This window comes from Centrocercus urophasianus, unplaced genomic scaffold (assembly GCF_019232065.1).
Source record: "Centrocercus urophasianus isolate 14NV4802_14NV808 unplaced genomic scaffold, USGS_Curo_1.0 seq_10, whole genome shotgun sequence".
In the NCBI taxonomy this organism is placed as follows: domain Eukaryota; kingdom Metazoa; phylum Chordata; class Aves; order Galliformes; family Phasianidae; genus Centrocercus; species Centrocercus urophasianus.
In genome coordinates, this window is record NW_024884142.1 from 28,299,590 (window position 1) to 28,319,803 (window position 20,214).

A 20,214-nucleotide genomic window follows, 5' to 3' on the forward strand; every position below is an offset into this window, starting at 1 on the left:
GGGGTCACTTCACACAGACCTCTCTCATCTGCCTGCATCTTCTGTGCGTTACTGAGCTGGCAGCATGCGAATCTAATCTGAGGGCAAACGTTTCCAATAACTTGGTAGAAATCAGTGGCTTCCCACTCATCTCTGGCTTGCATGTTTGTTTGTTTTTTTTTGTAGCAATAATAAGGATTTAGCCTGCAAGCAAGAGAACTACCCAGAGTAGAGTTCTGACAGTTCAGTAACCGTGCTGCAGACAAGTACTAGCACACCACAATGATCAGAAGCACAGATTTGGATTCCTTTGTTTGCTGCGCTGTATGTTCAAAAATAATTCCACCGCCACCTTCTAACGCTACTTTTGATCGGATTCGGGAGTACAAACCTTTCAGGACACGGTACTACACTCATCGTGATATACTGGGTGAGTTTGTTTCTGAAAGCCTTGTTTCACACCCTGAGAATTAGGAAAACTCAAAGTGCTTCTATATCCAAGACTCAAGAAAACTGTCTTGGTAAGAAAACTGCAGCAACCTTCTGAATACACCTAAATCCTGGATATTCAGAGGGAGGCAGGGTCAGCTGTCCTGTGGTGCATGAAGGCATTCGGATTTGTGCACAGTGAAGTGTGCAGCAGAATTAGCTGTAAGTCTTAGGAAATGTTTTGTAAGGCTCACTTGGCTGACGTTTGCAACATTCCCTCATTCTTCTACAGCTAGGCTGCTGCATCCTGAATCCCACCTTCTCATACCTGAGTCTGGTTGTTGACCATCAGTTGAGCCAAGTTCAAGCCTTATTTCAGTCAAAACCGATTTTTCCTTTGCTACTGATAGGATTATGAACAAAAAGAGTCTTTCATCCTGCTATTTTAGCAGAGTTATCATCCTAAATCTCAATGTTATGTCTGTGTTACACATAGCACAACTTAAACATGAACGCAAGTTAAAGAAGAAGCATATTCACTATATTAACTGGAGGAAAGAGCTAAGCATCTGTCAAACTGCTCCAAAGAAAGATACAGCATGCTGGTAGGAACACTCCAAAGCTGAGGGTTGGTTTTTCTGGCATAGCAGAATTGTAACCTCAAAGATGAAGGAAAACATATGGTCGCATTCCTATGTGTGAGGATCTGACACAAGCCTGAAGCATCTTTATAAGCTATGACTAATTATCATAGAGCTTTCTGATCACTGGTACAAAGTTTTGTAGAAATTGTGTTGTGAATTTTAATTAACACATGTTGCAATAGGAGTGCGTTTGGTTTCTATTTTAAACAAGCAGGAGATTGTCAGTGGGCTGAGAGGAATGGGGTGAATGCTGGGTATGTCTCAGGAGGCAACAGAATTGACATATACAATATAAAGCATGTCCAGAAAGCTATAGGAACTCTTTTTAAACTTATTTCTTGTTACTGCCTAGTATAATGAACTGGGGAAAAGCTATGCAGCCAGGGCACAACGTGCTTCTTGTTCAGATTTCCACATTGTTGGACTTATGTTTATTTTGCTAATTTAAATCAGTTGACTCCTTGTCTCATTCTTCTGCCCTTTTCCAAGTACTTCATGTTATCTCCATGAAAGAATTCTGCCCACCTGTAAAGTGGATGGGGAAGATTGGAGTGGAAGATTGAAAGAGGGGGATTCAGCCCTGTACTGGCTGTTTGAAAGCTCTTTTTTGTTTTCTTAATAACTTAGGGTAAGAATATGTGACTCTTCAGCCCTGCCATGCATGGAGAATGGGATCCAAGGCAATGCTTAGGCAACGCTGAGTAGGAAAGGGGGAGGATCTGAAGTCCTCTTTTTGAGGTGGGGTTTTGCATTGCAGGAAGTCAACTTTATCCACCTCTCTCCAGCATCTTCTCTTCTGGGCAACCCTAGGTGCTGAAGACTGACCTCAACAAGCAGGGCTGCCTGCTTGCTTTTATGACTAGGAGGAGATGGTGGTGCTGATATCTTATTTAGACTCCACCCACTGTGCTGACAAAGGGAGCAAAGCCCATCCTACGCAGGGCAGCAGCATGGTTCCATTCTTGCTGCTCCACTCCTTCTTTCCAGAAGGGATTAGTTGTGCTCCTGCACCACTGCCCTGGGCCTTCCTTGGGTCCAGCAGCCCCAAAGGCAAAGGAGTTTTTTTGTATGTGTGTGCTCTGTTCCAAATACCTAAAAAAACACACCGTTATTTCTTGTGTGCTCCAAGAGCAGCATGAAGGCATCTGAGAATCTTCCTCAGCTTTGGAATGTTAAAATTTGCGCCTTCAGAAAGCGGATTTAATTATGCTTAAGTTCTGAGCCAGGACTCTCCTAATTCCATAAGGCCCTTTTTCAAAGACCAACTTGTATTATTGCATTCGTGGAACCACCTAAGCTACCAAATGCTTACCTACATGTAAATGTATGTGAAATTAAACTGCATGGGTTTTAGCCTTTTAATGTTTAACTTAGCTGTAGAACCAAAAAAAGCAGTGAGAGGAGAAGGCAGAGTTTTCAGCATTCTGGTTATTTGCTGTGTGTGATCCTCTTTCTTTCGTGGGTTGTACAGAGATTGGTGCAAGCATTCAACAAGAGGAGCGTGAAAGGAAGGAAGCAGAGATACAAGAACGCATTGAGAAAATGAAAGCTGAGCTTTGGTCTCAGGTAAGTTATCTTCTACTACTGTCATTGAAACTGTGAAGATTCTTTGGAATAATTAATAAGCAACTTAGAGGTTACGGCAACAAAGCTGTTATTAATTTCTGCTCGTTCCTTGTTCAGCTTTTTGAGTGCACATATTTCTGTGTGCGCATATTTCCACAGTTTCAGATCTCAACAAAGCCTACTTTGAACCCACAACAAATTTTACCTCTGGCCAGAAAACCGCCTCTAAAGCATGCAAGAGTTATTGGCTAGTAAAGCTGTTCCCTGTAGTGCTGTGTAAGATTCTGAAACTGCCCTTCATGTCAAATGTATATAGATAGTGGTTAGTACTCTGGCAGCCCAATGCTATTGTATTGAGCACATTCTTAACAGGAATTGCTGTTGATTAAATTATCAAAGGGGACAAAATGCATTTTACCATGCGGTTTAAATTAATTTGCCTTGATTTTTTTAAATAGAAAATGCAAAACAATCAATTACATGATCTCTGCTTTGTCTTAATAGTATGTTAATAATAAGCAGCTATGTTTATATAATAATCTGTTTTAAAGGCTGAACAGTACAAAGAAGATGCAGTGGATAAAGCTCTCACGGAGGCAACTGCTAACTACAGTGTGTGTGTACAAGACCTTAAACTAAAATTTGAGAAGGAAATAAGGGTATGGAACAGTTTGCTCTCTTTACATGGGAAATATGGTGGAATTATCTTTTTGACACCTTAGAATGTCAGTCTATGTTAAAAATGTGTTATTTTTCTTATGTTTGAGATATCCAGGACCTTCATTCATTTGTGAACTCCAGCTCTCAGCTAGCTGGATTTTTAGTTTGCTTTCAGCACATCTCGCTTTGTTTTTTTATTGAATCAAGTTTGTGGACCTTGTTGGAAGTTGGCTGTAAGGCCCTCATTGAGCCAGCCACTTAAGCTGATTAGGTGCACTTCTTAAGGTCAGTTAAACACAGGCTTATATTTAAATCTCTCCTAATGTGTACATCAAAGCTGGAAATGTACTGAATCTGATGTACTGAACTGTCTAAATGATGCAGCAGAGGAGAAGGAAAACTGCCAGCATTATGTGTATTTCTAAATAAGGCACGCCAACTGCAGCTTTGTATTTCTATACACACTTAGCACATACTTTACATGGCTGTTTGGATATCTGGGAGAAGACCCAGAGATTTGTGTGAGGAGAGGGGAAGGCAGCAGAGTTCCCTACTCCCTGCTCTGTGTTAGCAGGCTGCATACTGCTGGCACTGCCTTCCATCAGCCGATGGGGTGCCCACAGGGAGTTGCCTGAGTGTTTGCTTGGGTATTTTGTTGCATACAAGATACTAAATAGCTGGCTGTTTCTACTGCAGGCTGTCACAGCACTGTGCTTGGCATTTCAAGAAGAAAAGCAGTGAAGTTTATAGTGGTCTTAAGTTTCTGGCAGAGCTCACTTCATTTTATGGAGCTACTTTTCAAGGGAGCTCTGTCTTTTGCTGTCACAGCATCTGCTGACAATAGCTGGCAGAAGCTCAGTTCCTCGTGTTTAACCATTCAATTTCATACCATAAGCTTGTTATACATCTCTGTAGAACTCAGCGCTCAGGGTTTGAATACATATTATTTGCATGGGAAAAAATTGGCTCCAGTGATTTGGGAGCAGAGAGAGAATTCTACAGCTGAAGCAAAAGAAAAAGCAGTTATAACTGAGGTGAGGACACGTTTCATGTTTTGTAGTCCATCTTTCTTGCAGTTCATTTTATGTGAGCTAGCTCCTTGTAGCTTGGAGAGGTGAACATTTGGAGCTTGGAGAGGCAGAACATTTACTCAACATCTATCTGAGCAAACAGTGGCAGCCAACAATGCCTCTCGCTGAGTGAGTGATGGAAATTCTTTCATGTGTAGAATAACTACACAGGACAACTGCTTTCAGCTGATGGCCTCAGAGCTGCCTTTCTGCATCAATGGCTTTACCTGGGCTTCTTGTAGGCAGCCCCTGGTATTTTTTCGCTCCACTTCTTAGCAGTAGACAAACAACCAGTATCCACAAAAATGTGAATGATGGCAAAGCATCGTAGATCATTGGGCAGAGAGTTAGGTGGGCTGAGCTGCTTTCCTGGGTTGTTGTATTTGACAGGGATTTGGCCTGTAGATGTCAACAGATGTGTATTGGTATAGGTTGAGTTGTCTGATATTCCACGTGTGTGTATGTCCATCCAGACCACCTAAGAATAGTGTTGTTCACACCTTTATTTACCAAACCATGCAGTATCTTGGTGACAAGCATAGCGAGGACCAGACTTCATCTCACTCTGAACCATGTCACTAGCCATGTGAGCTTGTGAAGAAAGTAAATCAGGGAATGTTTAGTGTCTTAAGCATAAAACATGGAATATTGTATGGATGTGGAATGATGCTTTTAAGGATAAGATTAGTTCAGTGCCCTGTTTACTGGTGATGAAAGATGCAGAGAATCTCTAAGTAATACAAAGCAAGGTCTTAGGAAGACACCCAATGGGCCTGGTGTTGTGAGGAGAGCTGCATGGAAGCAGAGGACATGCTACCTGTGGATAGCATGGTACTGAAACAGCAGTTTTCACTGCCTGAATTGGCATCAGGCAGTCATAAAGATACCAGGATTTTAGTTACATTTTAAAAACAGCTCCAGAATTTTTATATTTGCAGTGTACATATTGCAGTGTGTTAGTTTGTGAATACCCCTGTGTAAAATTCCCAGCTGATGAAAACAGTTCCCTCTGTTACACCACAGTCCTGAGCTGCTGTCTAAGCTCTGGCCACTCTTAACCTATAACCTTACAACAAATCATTGTATTGCCCCGTAATGTTTTCCTGAAGGCTGTTGTTCTGCTGGGCTTTGCCTGAAGATGACTAAACAATAAATAGTAACTGCTGCTCACATCTAATTTTAACCTTGCTTAGGAAGTGGTGAGGAAGGCAAAGGCAGAGATGAAGGAGTACATGGAGGAGGAGAAGAGGAGAGAGACTGAAGCCGTAGAGAAGCACATGGCTCACAAGCTCCAGTGTGCCCTGCTGGAGTGTGCCAAGGAGAAGATGCAAGCCGTGGCCGAAGCCAGGAAGCAGGAGAGGGAGGTGGCACTGAGTGAGGCGGCCATGCAGCACAGGTACTCCTAGTGCTTTCCTGACTTGGCTGGTAAATGTGCTGTGCTGGAGAAAATGACCTTTATGTCAATGTGGCAGATCTTCTAGGGAAAGACTCTTCGGAAAAAAGCTATTGGAAATGCCAAGGGACCAGTAAAAGTCCTGAGTTCCCTCACTGACTCCACGTACAGAAGTAAAACCTGTTTTGTTCCTGAATGCAAGTACCATAGATCAAATCAGGGATCCAAAAGTTTTGCTTTTCGTGACTGATGTGCAGTTACTGGAAAAATGGGCTCATGGGCCTGCTGTGCCATGAAAGAGATCTCTGCAACTCTGGAAAAGAAAAAATTGTCTATGAGGAGATCTGTAGGGTGTAGGATAATTTATTCACATAGAGAAGCAGCGGAGGGAAAAATAACAGAGGGCAGAAATTGTCTTCTCTACATTCAACTCTTTGGCTCTGTAGCCTTAATGGTGCCTGATCTATCATTCCTTACATATCCCTGAGCCGGCTCCGGTGAGCAGCCCCATAAAGTTTTGTGTTATAAATTCCGTGTTTTATTACTGACCTGATGAAACAAAGATGTTCTCAGTACAACTTTAAAAAAATTACGGATGAATCTGCAGTTTAAAAATCCGTTCCTATGTTTCATTTCAAGACTGCATTTTTACTTGGGGGCAGAGTTGTTCAAAGTCTTTTTGAAAATGAGCGTGTTCTTAAATGTCAGCCTAAAGAGAGACCTGGATGAAGCATGAAATATTAATGCTTTAAATTACATTTTTTCATCTGGAAACAATCATCATCTAAATATCACTGGAAATCCTTGGAGAAGCAGAATCTTCTGTGGTTGGATACCCAGCTACCCTCCTCTGTGTCATCAGTGGCCTTCTTTTATTACTCAATTTTGTTACAGAGGTCCTATGTAAGTCTTGATTTCATGTACATTTGTAGTTGAATAAGAAGGGTTTTTGGAATAGATAAATTGTTTTATTTTTTATAATCTTTAATAGCAGGTGTTCCATACCATGATTTTCTCCTTTTTAAAATAGAAAGCACATAGAGCAGCTCAAAGAAGAAAGCATGTTAGCTGAGGAACTATATCGTAAGACTGTAGAGCAATTAAACAAAGGCAAATGTAATGAGATGAACGTTGCCCTGAGTATCAAACAAAAAGAGAATCAGATTGAAATGGAAAAACAGATGAAAGAATTGAAGACTGTACATCTTGATGAACTGGAAAAGGTGATGATTACGCTGAGAACAGCTGAAGACCAGGTAAAGGCTCTTGAACAAAAACTGGAAAGGATGAGAGCTTGGAAGGACAGCCTGGAAACTGAAATACAAGCAACAAGACAAGCTTTTCAAAAATATATTGATGCAACCTTTCCTAACCTGTCCCCAGGACAAGCAGATTTTATTCTGCCATTCAGAACAACATTTGAACCAAAGGACATCCCAAAAGAGGCAGAAGGCAATGGCAATGAATGTAAGAGACCTGGCACTGAGAGTATGAGGGTCACAGCCATGAGTAAACAGCACTTCAAGTAGGTGATGCTGAAAAATAAATTCATTGCAGTTCATTGAATTGCATGAGTGTGTTTGGAATTTTTATTAGAGAAATAATATTTAGAGAAAAATAATCACCACTATATTAAGTAATGAAGTGATAAACCATGCTGAGAAATTATCCATTAATTTCCATGAAAGTTCACCAGGTGAGTCTGATAACTTTCTGTATTAAATTATACAAGGTGACCCTACCCATGCTTCTTCAATAAAATGGATTCCATATTCTGTTCTGGTAGACTATTGCATAATAATATGGTACCTGGATAGAGTGAAGTGAGGTAGGACAGGTCTGGAACTATGTTCCTATTATGTTCAGAATAAAGAGAAGTCAGAACAGCAGCTGGCAGACAAAAGAAAGTACATTATTAAAAATGCAAGAAGAAACCTTCCATCCACCTTCTTCAGATGTAATTTTGAAACACTTACATTGTGCATTAACTTATTTGTCCAGTTGTTTGGTTGTGGTTGTTTTTTTTCTGATTTTAAGTGAAATAGAATTCTTAACCAGAACACATAAAATTTTCTAGAAGGGTTCTGCAGATTCTCCTGAGTATTCAAGATGTTTCACATTATCAACTGGTCTAGCAGCAGTTTATGCTTATGAATGTGGAGTCTTTCACCACAAGAAAAATGATAGAATCATTTGTGTTGGAAGGAACCTTAAAGATCATCAAAAAGGTTCAACAGTGAGCAGATTATGACAGTCAGTCATGGGGAGTGGTGGTCTCCATCTCCAAAAAGCTCACAGCCACCTCTAGAAATCATATAATCACAGAATATCCCAAGTTGGAAGAAACACACAAGGATCATCGAATCCACTTCCTGGCTCCACTCAGGACCACCCAAAATTCAAATGCTGCTTCAACACTGGCAGGTTTGGGGCCATGATTGGACCAATGACCACAGTGGCTGTGTGCCAGCAACTGGAGAGACTGCAGTGTGCGTTGTGTGGGCACTTATGCTAGCATAAATCTCTAGATTATAGATTATAGATGAAGATGGACAAGCTAACTAACAGGATTAAAAGCATAGGAGCCAAGTAACCAAGTGGCTGTAAGCTTGGACCAGATGCTAGAGAGACTGGAAGGTATGAAAGTTGACTACCCAGAGGACCAGGAGGTCAGAGCCCAGAAATGAGACTGTGAGATCTGAAGGTTGACTGCTTATGACGGTGAGGTCATAAGCCTCAGAATGAGCTACTAGACTTGCACTTGTTTCAGAAAAAGCAGTTACTCTCTCTTATAGCCCACTTTTCTGGGATACAGTTGTAGTTGAACTGACTGATAGAGACTGTGGCTGTCTACACTTTGGGATAAGAGTACTCTGTGGTTCATGTTAGCCCTGAATCCCTCAGCCATCTAGATCAGGCCAAGCATCCCTGTGAGGGCGTATCCTATGCCCTTCCTAGCTTACAGCCCTGGGGGTGTATTTGGAGCCAGGTGACAGGGACCTGAGATCTGGTCAGCTGTGTCTGTACACATACACGTGTCAGGCCTGCTGTGGGGTCAATGTATTTGCCAGTGTATGCATAGTTCATAATAGCCTGGGCAGTTGGGCAGTGGTATCACTTCTCCTTGTCTTTTGGGAAAGGAAAAATCATGTTGTTTTTTTTTTACAATTTTCAAATGTTAATGTGCAGTTGCAATGGCTCTACTTAGGAGCAGCTTGTCCTCTTAAGCCTGGCTGTGTGCAGCAAACCTTAATAATGCTTGGTTGTGTGGAGATGGATGGAACCACAGCTTGGCATCAATGAATGCCTTTGCAACACAAATGAACAGACAGGCTAGTTAGCTGTGGGATGAGTCCTGGACATGGAGACCGTTTGTAATTAATACTATTCAGTATTTCATAGAAATATTTTAGAAATGAATATATCTACCTAAGCTGAGTTTAAGAGATTTTTTTCTCCCTTCTAGTTGTATCACTGCACAATATTTGTGATGAATATTGTTGACTTAAGTACTGGGGAAAAAAAAAGTCAACTTTTCATGATCTACAGATTTCTGCATGTGAGATATTTACCTGGTGAAATTGGTGAGTGCACAAGCTATTGGTAGCTAATAAAAATTGGCATTTTGAACATACACATAAGGCTTTTACTGTGTAAAGCAGAGACTGCATATGTTGTTGGATTTTGCTGCTGTTTGAGAAGGACTGTTGTCTGAAAAGTAACACTACCCACATTACTTGCATTCTGAATCAAACTGCGCATGAATACGTGCTTTTTGACTGTTAGACTGGGTGAGGCAAATAAAGATAACATCTGGATGCTATGGCACTGCTGATGTTATGTGTTGATGGGTGAGTGTGTCCTAGAACAGGGATCTGCATGAATAATATAGAAAGCAGGGTATCTCTATTAGTCATTCAAGATATGTCTAAAATTCCCAGAAATACCATAGTTGTTGTGTCCTGGAACAGTGAAACTTTCTGTCTGTAGCACTGCTGTGAAAGACTGAAACGTGTGTTGTCTAATTACTGGAGCTGAGCAGCTGAACTAGTAGGGAGCTGCAGAGTGTGTCTGATAAGGAGCTGATTAATAAACTAGAGACATCTTGCTCATTAGCTCCTCAAAGGCCTGCAGAAGAGATCTGCAGTATCTTTAAAGGAGGATTCGCAGACTGTGAAACCTCTAAGTGCTTTACAGGGAGAAATGAAGCGTGAAACAGACTAATGATGTGAGCAATGTCTGCAGCATGAGTGCACACTCTCTGTGTGTGTCAGGCAGTTAATGAGTGCAGAGCTTCCTGGGCAACAAACGGCAGAGTGAGCATGCCTTGTCCATGCATCTGTGTACCATACACTCATACATAAAGGGTAATTGTGATTTAGGTTACTGGTGCAGTTTCTTTTGCTGTGTTTAGTTAGCAGCAGTCCAGTATTACGTTTGCTGCGAATTAAAATACAGATTGGGTAAACAATCTTCAGTGATTAAGCACAAAGTTCATCAAGTGGCTGCGTGAGGTGCAAGTGCTGGAGCAACTGGCATTAATGCTGGCTAACAGAGACATTATGTGGGTGTGCTGGGGGTATGTAGAGGAGAGTTTGGCCTTTGGAAATTACAGCAGTGACTGGATAAAGGACAACTACTATAAGGAAGAATGAGCCAACAGCACCAAAAGAAACTCTGTTGGGAGTGAAAAAACTTGTGTTTCCTCCAGTGTAGATCCAGATCCAGTGTAGATCCAGATGTGACTAGCAGTTAGTGTGTCACCTGAGCTTTCTTTGGACTGTAAACCAATGGAGAGTCAGATAAACAGCCTGATTAATAAAGGCAAAAAAGCTAATTCCAATAGAAGAGTAAATAGAACTGCTGTACCCTAACTGTGACATGGCCTGCCCAAATCTTGGCTGATTAGCTATTTATCTTGATCTTTATTATACCTGTCTCTAGCACTTTGTTTTGGCTTCTCTTAAAAGCACATCTGCCTTGTGCTTTTTACTCATTCTTGCCTTTGTTTCACATTCTTGGACTCTTTCAGTGTATAGCTGCACACTTCTGTTATACTTACCCTAAGACTCCAACTTCCTGAGTGATGAGAGGAGAGTCCTACACATTGATATATCTGAACAATATATTTTTCTGTTATTTTTCTTATATTACATTTTCCCCTTCTCTAATGAATTTTCAAAAGCACTTTCAGTTTGCTGCAAATGGGCAATTGCTGGCCAAAGCTGAGCTCCACTCCTTGCTTCTCTCACACTTTCTTGTGACCTCAGACTGCTGATGCCAGATTAGCTGCACAGATCTGGGTATCACTGCTTTCAGCCACTATAGGTGCAGTCCCTTTCCTGTGCTGCCTTTGGTATCCCACAGCACTTCTTGATTTTCTGGGGCTTTTTTGTTTGTTTGTTTTGCTACTTTTTTCCTTGCTTGTCAAGTGTTGCAAATATTAGGTTTGAAAAAGAGTGGTCTAACCCTGAGGCTAGCATCTGAACTATTTTGACTCTATAAATAAGGTGTTAATCGTCTCTTTACTTCTGTATATGTTTCTGGTAGTCTGTCTTTACTATGAGGTTTATAAACCTGATTTATACACAGTTCTGACTTCTAATAAGGATGTGAAAGTCAGTGACTGAGACCTTCACCCTTAAACCTCACCTTGGAGAATCTTGCAATGTCTTGTAGCTCTAGGACTCTGATGACAGTATACTTAGCTGCTTTGTGAGCACCTAAAGCCCTTCTGTAACGTTCCCTCTGTGCTACTAGGTCTGTCTGCCTGCAGAAAAGTGCTTGTTTGCGGGTCAACTTACTAGATGGTTCAATCTCAGTCATTGTTTACTGCTCTATACTTCTACCTGAAGAGCCTCACTGTATGAATAAGGTCTGAACTTTATTGTTTGATAACTTTCTACATCTCATTTCTCATTTATGAAGGATATTTCTAATAGCAATAGTGATCTCTACTAGAATGCATGTTTTCCTATACTTTGAGGAAGATCACCTTCTATGTATTATTATATCATAAAGACTTCCTTTCTATATGGGAAGGAAATTATGAGACTTTGAAGATAATGATCATTGTAATAAGAGCAGTTGAGCTCTTTGAAAGGTGACCTGACCAGAGCATTCAATCACATTACTTTTACAGCTGACTGTTGTGAGAAAAAGGAGAGGGAGTGGACTCCAAAAATATTGCTCCACAAATGACCTACTGTTTTATGTTCCCAGGCTGACTTCGTAAATGATCTACACAAGTCTTTGTTTATACATATAGCTTTAAATATCCCTGGGCAGCATTTCTTGAAGGTTTTCCTTTAAGGTCTAATATTTCTGACAGCTACTTGCTTTTCCTGACTTGCTGCTTTCACTGGCTGCACCTAGGGATCAAGATTCCAGCACTGGTTAACTCAGGTCAGCTAGCTACAATGTCTCCTTAACTATTTTTTTCTGAATTCAGAGCTTAGCTTGATTATTCAGCAGGTGCTGGTAATACATTAATTCAACCAGAAGTGTTCTTAGATGGTGCCAGTCGAACACGAATGTAAATGCAATAATGCTCTACTTGTGCATTCCCTTTCTCTTTAAACTGGCTTTTAACCAGGAGATGAGGTGAGGACACGACAGGCAGTATCCTCTCTTCTCTGAGTCTTCACAGTGAATCTTGGCAGACCACCTGGATATCACCTTTTTCTTGCTTGGAAGGATATGGTTGTGAGCATGAACATGAAGCCAATTTTGCTTTAAGTCAAACTTAACCATGAGATGTAATACACAAGAAAAGAGCCCTGTGTAGCTTTTGTGTTTGAGGAAGAGGAAGGTACAACACTGAAAAGACATTGGCACATGAAATTGTAATGCTTTTGTTTCTTTTCTCCAGTTTATTTGCCAGTAGAACCAAATCATAATGCAGAAGATCTTGAGCAAAGACAATCTCAAAGTGCTTGTCTTGTCAATCTCTCAGTTGTTGTCCACCTTGCTAAAAAAGGAGCACTTTTACTCTTGGGCACTGCCTCACAACATACTTAAGGGATTCCAAGGCTGAAATTACTTCAGAGTCTTTACAATAACGCAGATAGGTGCAGGATATGTATTAGAAATGAATAATCTATACTTCTCACCTGGTACTCCAGGTGAGGAAGCGTGACAAATCCATATCAGAAACCCGTGGACGTTCTTGCCAAGCTATAGTGGGAGCTGTCATGGTTGAAAATGCATACAAGTTATCCAAAGATAAGCAATCCTAGAAAAAGAAAATTGTAGTTTATGGTATTTGTAAAGAGTACCTTCACAAAGAGTTGCTGGCAAACACCAGAGGAAAGTATCAGAGAATCTCTGAGGGCTGCAAACTCAATAACCCAGAAGAGCCGGGGTGCACATGTCTCAGGCACATCAGACCACTGAACTGGCTTGAAACACTCCCAGCACCACCAAAGCTGGGGTCTCAGCCAGCACTGAAACTCGGGTGGCTCTGCTTTTCAAAGTGCTGCATGGAAGCAATAAAGATAGGACTGTCTGGAGCATAGCTCTTAGTATGGACTCTCCCACTTGTACAAAATGAAGGCTTCTTCATTAAAACTGCAAAATTACTTTGGACTTGGAGCTGCATATTAAAAACAGATTTCTGCCCTTCACTTTCTAGATCAGGTGATATCTGAATCAGGCTATAAAGAGTACCCTCTCCTGCTAAACAGACATGAGCATTATCTTCAAGTAATGCCATATTTTCACAGAACAAAGTGTCTCATGGTAATACTGTATTGTTCTTCCCATCCTCCTTTTTTTTTTGTTTTTTTAATTTTGGCCCAGCTATCTGCTGTGGTGCTATGAACTGGATCAGAGACCTGATCCTCTTTAAAAAGGGGGAGCTGAGAGTTTAGGCAAAACAGATTTATGCAGATCATTTGTAATGAAACAGGACCTTTGCTCCTGATTCAACAGAGAATGAGGTAAATGCTTGCTGGCATGTTTTATGCATTATCGTCAGTCATGTGCAGAATTTAAAGAAGCTGAATGCTGCAGTGATGTTTGTGTTAAGCTCTTCCTGAACTCTTTCATCTCTGAGACTGACTCCATTTCAGCGTTTGGGTTTTTTTTATTCCTTTACAGACCTTGTTTCTCTACAAGAAAATAAGTCACATTAGTGAACAATTGTCAGTAATAAACTGGATGAGTCTAGCATTAAATTAACAACCCTAGATGTCTTCCTTTAAAGGGCAACTCTTAAATTCAACAGCAGAAAATAAAACAAACTGTAAATGTGTTTGGCTTTTGACTTTGATCTATAAATATACTTAAAACCTTGCAGCCTTGTGCTAATGACATGGCACCAGAAAGTAAAGACAACTGACTCCGCCATTGTAATAGAGAAGAGGAGGCTGTTCAAAGACATAAAAAATAGCTGTGTCTCCCATTCCTCAGTGCATTTGATCACTGCGAAGCCATTATTATTATAACCAGTTTATATTAGTTACCTATTCCATTTGGTGGCTGTTACATTTAAATGACAGAATCATAGCATACCATGAGTTGGAAGGGACCCATAAGGATCATTGAGTCCAACTTCTGGCTCCACACAGGACCAAATTAATTTGTCTGTAGGTAATTGTCTATAGATAATTGAGAATGGAAAAGTTCTAACATTCATGAATATAAACACATTCAATAATAGCTATATCTTGGTTATTAATTAGTACTCCAGTCAAGACTTGCTGACCTGTCCTGGACTGTCTCCCAGATGATCTGGAAAACTGTTAATGAGAGGAGTCTAACCTCCATAATGACTTGAACTGATAGTTTGTTCTGCTACAGCCATTGTTAGTTGAAACCAGTTGCCACAGTCAAGAGCAGAAAATTTCTGTGCCTTCCATGTGTTTCGAAGCATGACTCAATGGAAAAAGCTTCAATACTCAGTTCAGTCCCGTAAGCGGAGCTCTTCAAGTGAAAGCTTAGAGTAACTAATTTTACTGCCAAGGAAAAGTTCTCATGCCTTTAGTTCTGCTGCCAAAAGTGGCTGCATTGGCAGTGTACCAGAGAGCTCTTGGCTGACTGCTGAAAACCTTGCAATGTTACCAAAACCACCAGCCACCCAGTCTGCCGCCAATGGGACATGAACTCTAATTCACCGACATTATCACCGCTCAATTAGAGGTGCATCTGCGCGGCCGAGACCTGAATCTGTATCTGTGCTGTGCAAGCTGCCACATGCCCTTGTGGGTTTGCCAGTCTCTGACTGAGCCCCACAGAGGCCGTCCTCTGCAGGGCTTTTGCTGAGGACAATGAGGAGCTGGATCCTTTCACAGTGGGATGTGGGACCACTACAGTCTGCCCAGAGGATTCCTGGACAGCTGCCAAGGAGACAGTGAAACTTTCTTTTATTCCATTCAGACGGAAAATAACCTGAGATTCCAGCGCACACCAGCAGAACGCTCTCAGTACGTGCCCCCAACCTTTGTAGCTTTAAATTGAAGATTAAGATGTTGGAATGTATGCTATTCAAAGATTCTCCTGAATAAAAGCCCTCTAACACTGTAAAAGCCTGAAAGCCTGAGCTTCAGCTGTTCCTGTGCTCAGTTCTGGTTAAGCAGCACTATGTCAAGTGACTTGGAGGGGATCTCGGAAGTATGGAAGAGGAAAAGGACATTCATGGTGTTGAAAGACTGCTGGAAAGAATTGGGCTCATTTGTAACTGAGTAGTATGGTTTCCACCCTACAATCTGTTTCTAAAGTTTCTGCTGCTTCCTTTTTCTTTCTTTACTAGCATTATTTTTCCTATGAGAATACTAAAGCTGCATATCTCTTTTTTCTCCTCTATTAAAACACATTGGCTTTTAGATACTGTAATCCTGAACATAAAATCAGTATACATCTAATTTTAATTGCCTTGCAGCCTTTCTTGTGACAAAAAGACCTTTGCTTCTGCTCAGTTCTACCGATCAGTTCTCACCCAACTTCTGGCACAGGAAGGAGGCTGCAAAACCTGAGGGATGTGTTGCTATCTAACTCCCGGAGAAAGATTGAGACCCATTGGGACCCCACCAGGGGAGCAGCAGCTGGTGCCACATGTTGATTTTTCCTTGGATTTAAACTGTTCCTGGCAAGCCTCTTAGACAGCGTTTTGGTAAAACCAACCTATAGCATGAAGGAGTGTCTGAGATAAATTTGTTACTGTGAGTGGCACCCCTGGTGCTGCTGCAAATCTGCCAGAACTCCTTGTGCTTACACTTTCACAGCATCTTCCTGTGAACATTTCTTACAACAAGTGGAGTCATCTTTCCTATGAAAAGCTTTGCAGGCAGTATACTAGCCATAGTGTACTGGAAAAGCTGAGTGTCGGCTGGAATCCATGTGTTTTTCTACAAAGGCTGACAAAACTGTTTGCTTTTCCCCTTTCCTTTCAAGCTATCACATTGAATCTGATGACTGCAGACTGAAGAAGTGGCTGAGACTTTTAGAAGGACTGGCAAGAGTTTAAAGGCCTTGTTCTTTGATGTGTGCAGGAGGCAGGAACTTCTTGCATAATATTTGGCCTCAGTTTCTTCTCTCTCCCTCTGGAAGCAACCGTCTTGTAATGCCACTGTGTGCATGCAGCATGCATGCAGAGGGGAGAAAACACCATACACATGTACAGTTATCTCTTGGCCCTATTTCACCCCCATCCATCCATAGACTATTTCTCTTACTTTTCTCAGCTCCAAATAGTGGGAGCATTCACTCTGCAGCTGTTAGTACAGATAAGAAGGAAGCACATTTTCTTGATCTGCAAGCCTCCAGCCAGACCCAGACTTCCACGGGACATGGAAGCCCTCACATGCTGGTCTGAAGCCCCTCTTGCAGCTCATTGCAAGCCTGATCTGAGCTGCAGAATTTTTTACAATCAACATAGTCTCATGACTGCCTCACCCCCAGATAATGTAGCCACAGATGTGAGTGCTAGGAATGTCTGTCTTTATTAGAATTAAGGCTACAGTGCAGGAACCAAGCAAGAGGCTATTTCGTGCCTGCATGCCCTGACTACACTGTCATTCCAACTGGTATCACATAGATGTTTGATCTGCTGATCATATTTTAAGATGTGTCTTAGGCAGGTTCTACTTGACTGGGACATGAGCAGGTTTACTGCTAAATGTGCCCATTGAGATGGGGCTACTAACCCAAGCTTTTAGTTAAGTTTCACACTGTGGGGGTTTTTCTTCTAGAGTCTGATTTAGAGAGAACACAGATCTTAGCAGTCTGTAAACATATATACTTTATTTTGATATTCTGTATTTATTTAGCTTTTAGATGTTCGTTATCCAGCATAATCAAGAGGTCAAGCAAATGCCCAGTGATCTTTCAGCAAAACATCATTCCAGAGTTCTTCTGAGAGCACTTTCCACATTCAGGGTTGTCCAGAAAGCCTAGGAACCAGCTACCTCTAATACCAATGAGAGCATAGAATCACAGTGAGTGTAGCTACCAGCCTTGGAACTGGCATGAAAATCTTTGCTTTGCTCTGGTGCCCATTTCTAGAAATGTATAGGCCTGATGCTGGCAGAGGTCAGATGCTGAGTTCTTTGTAAAATGCACTTATGTCAATGTGTGAAGTCTTTCAAACCTCATCCTGGAGGCTACTTGAATTTTAATTAATTCTATTCCTAACGGAATTGAGAAAAGAAGTTGTGAAACCTGAAGTTTCATAGTTATATTTAAATGCTAAACTGTCTTCAGGTTATAGTTTCCAGTGAATCACAGGTAAGATCTCATTTCCCTTCAGCTGTCTCCTGGTGATGGGAAGGAGATGAATAGGAGGTCACAGGGAGCCAGCATCATAAAGTGTCACAAGGAAAGGATTTTCAGAATTTCTTGTAAGATGTATGCCTCTGATTCAAAGCAAAACCAACAATCCTTCTGAAATATTAGTGCACGCCAGGGAAAAGTATTCCTTTCTTTGTTTCAGCCAAATGGACTTAATGTCCATCTCAAAGTCCTTTTCTGTCATATTCTATTTCTATGGCTGAATGATTTCACTAGATTTCTTCTTTATCAGATGTTTTCTCTACTTGTAATTCCACAAATTGGATTCCTATCTCTGCAGTGTTTTCTCATGTCTGCTAACAGGATTACCTGACATATGAGACTGAAAAAAACAATCACAACTGTCCAGTACTGTGTATCTATAGGAGCCTTAGAATCCATTTTTAATTGTAAAAAGTAAGAAGTGCTAACTCAGCTGTCCTTTGGTTCTCTAACAGCTACCAGGCATCCTGTGATATTAAAATATCACTTTTTTTTTCCCCCATTCCTTAGCATTTCTTTTGAAGATTGCTGCAAACAGGCATAGACCTTTAAAGAGTTATTCAAGTATTCAACACAAATCTGCAGGATGTTAGGCCTTAATAGCTGTTGTAGGAAAGAGAAGCTGTGCTGGGAATAGAATTGCTTGTGTGCAGCACAGGTCAGAATTTTCGAGAAGGATTTGCAAATCGGTACACAAACTGCAAGTGCTTTTGGTGGGTAGGTTCCCAGCTCATCTGGGGGAAACACTAAAGGGAGATCTCTGTTTCTGGGGGAGTGTGGATAACAGTCCTCTTCTCCTCCAAGCCTGATTCACTGAGCTTTCCCTTCCATTTTGACAGATGAATCAAGAGGCCTTTGTACAGCAGCGACGAGTCACTAGTAGGAAAAGAGTGAGCTGAGTGAGAAGTCATCTTTCAAACTCCGGCATAGTTACACTCTCATCATTAGTACACTTTTCTTCTCTGCTAATGGGGTCAGAGCCATAGCAACATATTTCCTATCAGATTCCCTCCTTCATCTACACACCAGATAGTTATGTTTCCATACCTTTGAAAGAAGTTCCTATAGCAGGAGAAGAAAGCCCCGTCAAACAGGGTGCAGTCCAACAGCACCACTTACTGTATCACAGTTCTGCTTTTTGTATAATGATGGGATGTGGGGCTCAGCACTGCATGAGAAGGTAGTCTTGTGAAAAGATTTAAGTTACTGATTTTTTATCAGCTGCGCAGACGTAAGAGTAGTTAACAGCTAAGTGACCCATGAAATACCAGCGTGTGCTTCTAGCCAAACTGCAGCTCTTTTGAAACAGGAAGTATACGTGGGAACTACATGATCTACACCAAGTAGTGTCTGATAAGTCCCAGGTCTAATTTTCAGCATTTGTTTAAGAGAAATGATTAACAGAAAAAGCTCTTGAAGTGTATTATTTTTATTATATTATTTTTATTAATGCCTTTGAATGTTAATGCTACTGAGGAGTCTTGGGTAGCGATTCTCCTGAACGCAGCTGAACAGCACATCTATCACTGGAGTTCCCAGCTGAGGCACTCGGTGATGCTATGTCTGGAATCTCTCCACTCCCTCCTCTCTAAAGGTTTGAAGGACAATTAGCTCTGCTCCCCACCCCTCTCTGTAACCTGGCAAATACAGTGCATCCATTGTGCTGGTCAAAGGACCCAGGCTAACATAATTTACTTGTTAACTGGGTTTCTACAATACCATGGCTTGTTTGTTTTTCCAGAAATGATCAAATCAAGGGCAAAACCTGTTGTGCTGTGCTCTCTACAAATGATGTCTGGGGGAAAAAAAAAAAGGATATTTCCAAGTTGAAAGCCAAAATAAACTTATTTGGCCAACAAAAGATTGCCTCAAGTGTCTTGGAGATATTTGAATCACAGGACCAAAGTTCCCAGTTCACGAGCATGATACAGTTGGAAATAAGGGTAGGTACAGCCAAAGGATGGAGCTGGGATGAAGAAACAGAATACCAGTCCAATGATCCTTTACTATATTCTAATAGGGAAGCTCTGGCCTTTAACAACAGTTTAAATAATACTATAGATGTCACCTATGATGCCCTTACACATAAGTCTGCACATTTCCCCAGTAGCCTGAAATGGCTGTTTCCCTGCCACTTACCTATCAGAACCTCTGTGGGGAGCCTGCGCCAGCACTCTGTCACCTGCACAGTAAATCGCAGAATCACAGAATGGTTTGGGTTTGAAGAAACATTTAAGATCATGTAGTTCCAACTCCCTGTTATAGGCAGGGACACCTCCCACTAGACCAGGTTGCTCAGAGCCCCATCCAGCCTGGCCTTGATTGCTTCCAAGAAGGGGGCATCCACAACCTCACTGGGCAACCTGTTCCAGTGTCTCACCGCTCTCACAGTAAAGAATTTCTTCCTAATATCTTGCCTAAATCTACCCACTTCCAGTTTAAAGCCATTTCCCCTTGTCCTGTCACTAGCACTGAATGGAAGTACTAAATGAATGCTTCCGGGTATTCAACTGTAATCCACAGTGATTTGAAAGTGATGGTGCTGCTTTTAATGACTCTTCAAAATAACGTTTAAAACCCCTGCAGCACAAAACCAACGATCTCTTCGCTGGGAGTGCAAATATCTCAGGCACACCACTAGAGGGAAGAGTGTCTCCACCTTCAGTATGCAGCAGGCTGCGAGATGCTTCTCAGAGGGGTGCTG

At 41.4% G+C, this 20,214-nt stretch overlaps 1 protein-coding gene across 1 annotated transcript; it reads left to right on the forward strand.

Annotated features, from left to right (window-relative positions):
• Positions 1-261: 261 nt before the first annotated feature.
• Positions 262-7,270, forward strand: CUNH6orf163 (chromosome unknown C6orf163 homolog). Its single transcript, XM_042823872.1, has 5 exons — positions 262-409; positions 2,524-2,618; positions 3,170-3,277; positions 5,542-5,744; positions 6,772-7,270. Exons 1-5 carry the CDS (start codon positions 262-264, stop codon positions 7,268-7,270), a joined length of 1,053 nt encoding a protein of 350 aa, XP_042679806.1.
• Positions 7,271-20,214: the final 12,944 nt, after the last annotated feature.

Excerpts from the sequence above, each read along its gene's own strand:
- CUNH6orf163 (XM_042823872.1), top strand. The coding sequence starts at position 262 with ATGATCAGAAGCACAGATTTGGATTCCTTTGTTTGCTGCGCTGTATGT. Across the intron at positions 2,619-3,169 it reads AAGCTGAGCTTTGGTCTCAG|GCTGAACAGTACAAAGAAGA; the intron begins GTAAGTTATCTT and ends TCTGTTTTAAAG. Across the intron at positions 3,278-5,541 it reads AATTTGAGAAGGAAATAAGG|GAAGTGGTGAGGAAGGCAAA; the intron begins GTATGGAACAGT and ends AACCTTGCTTAG.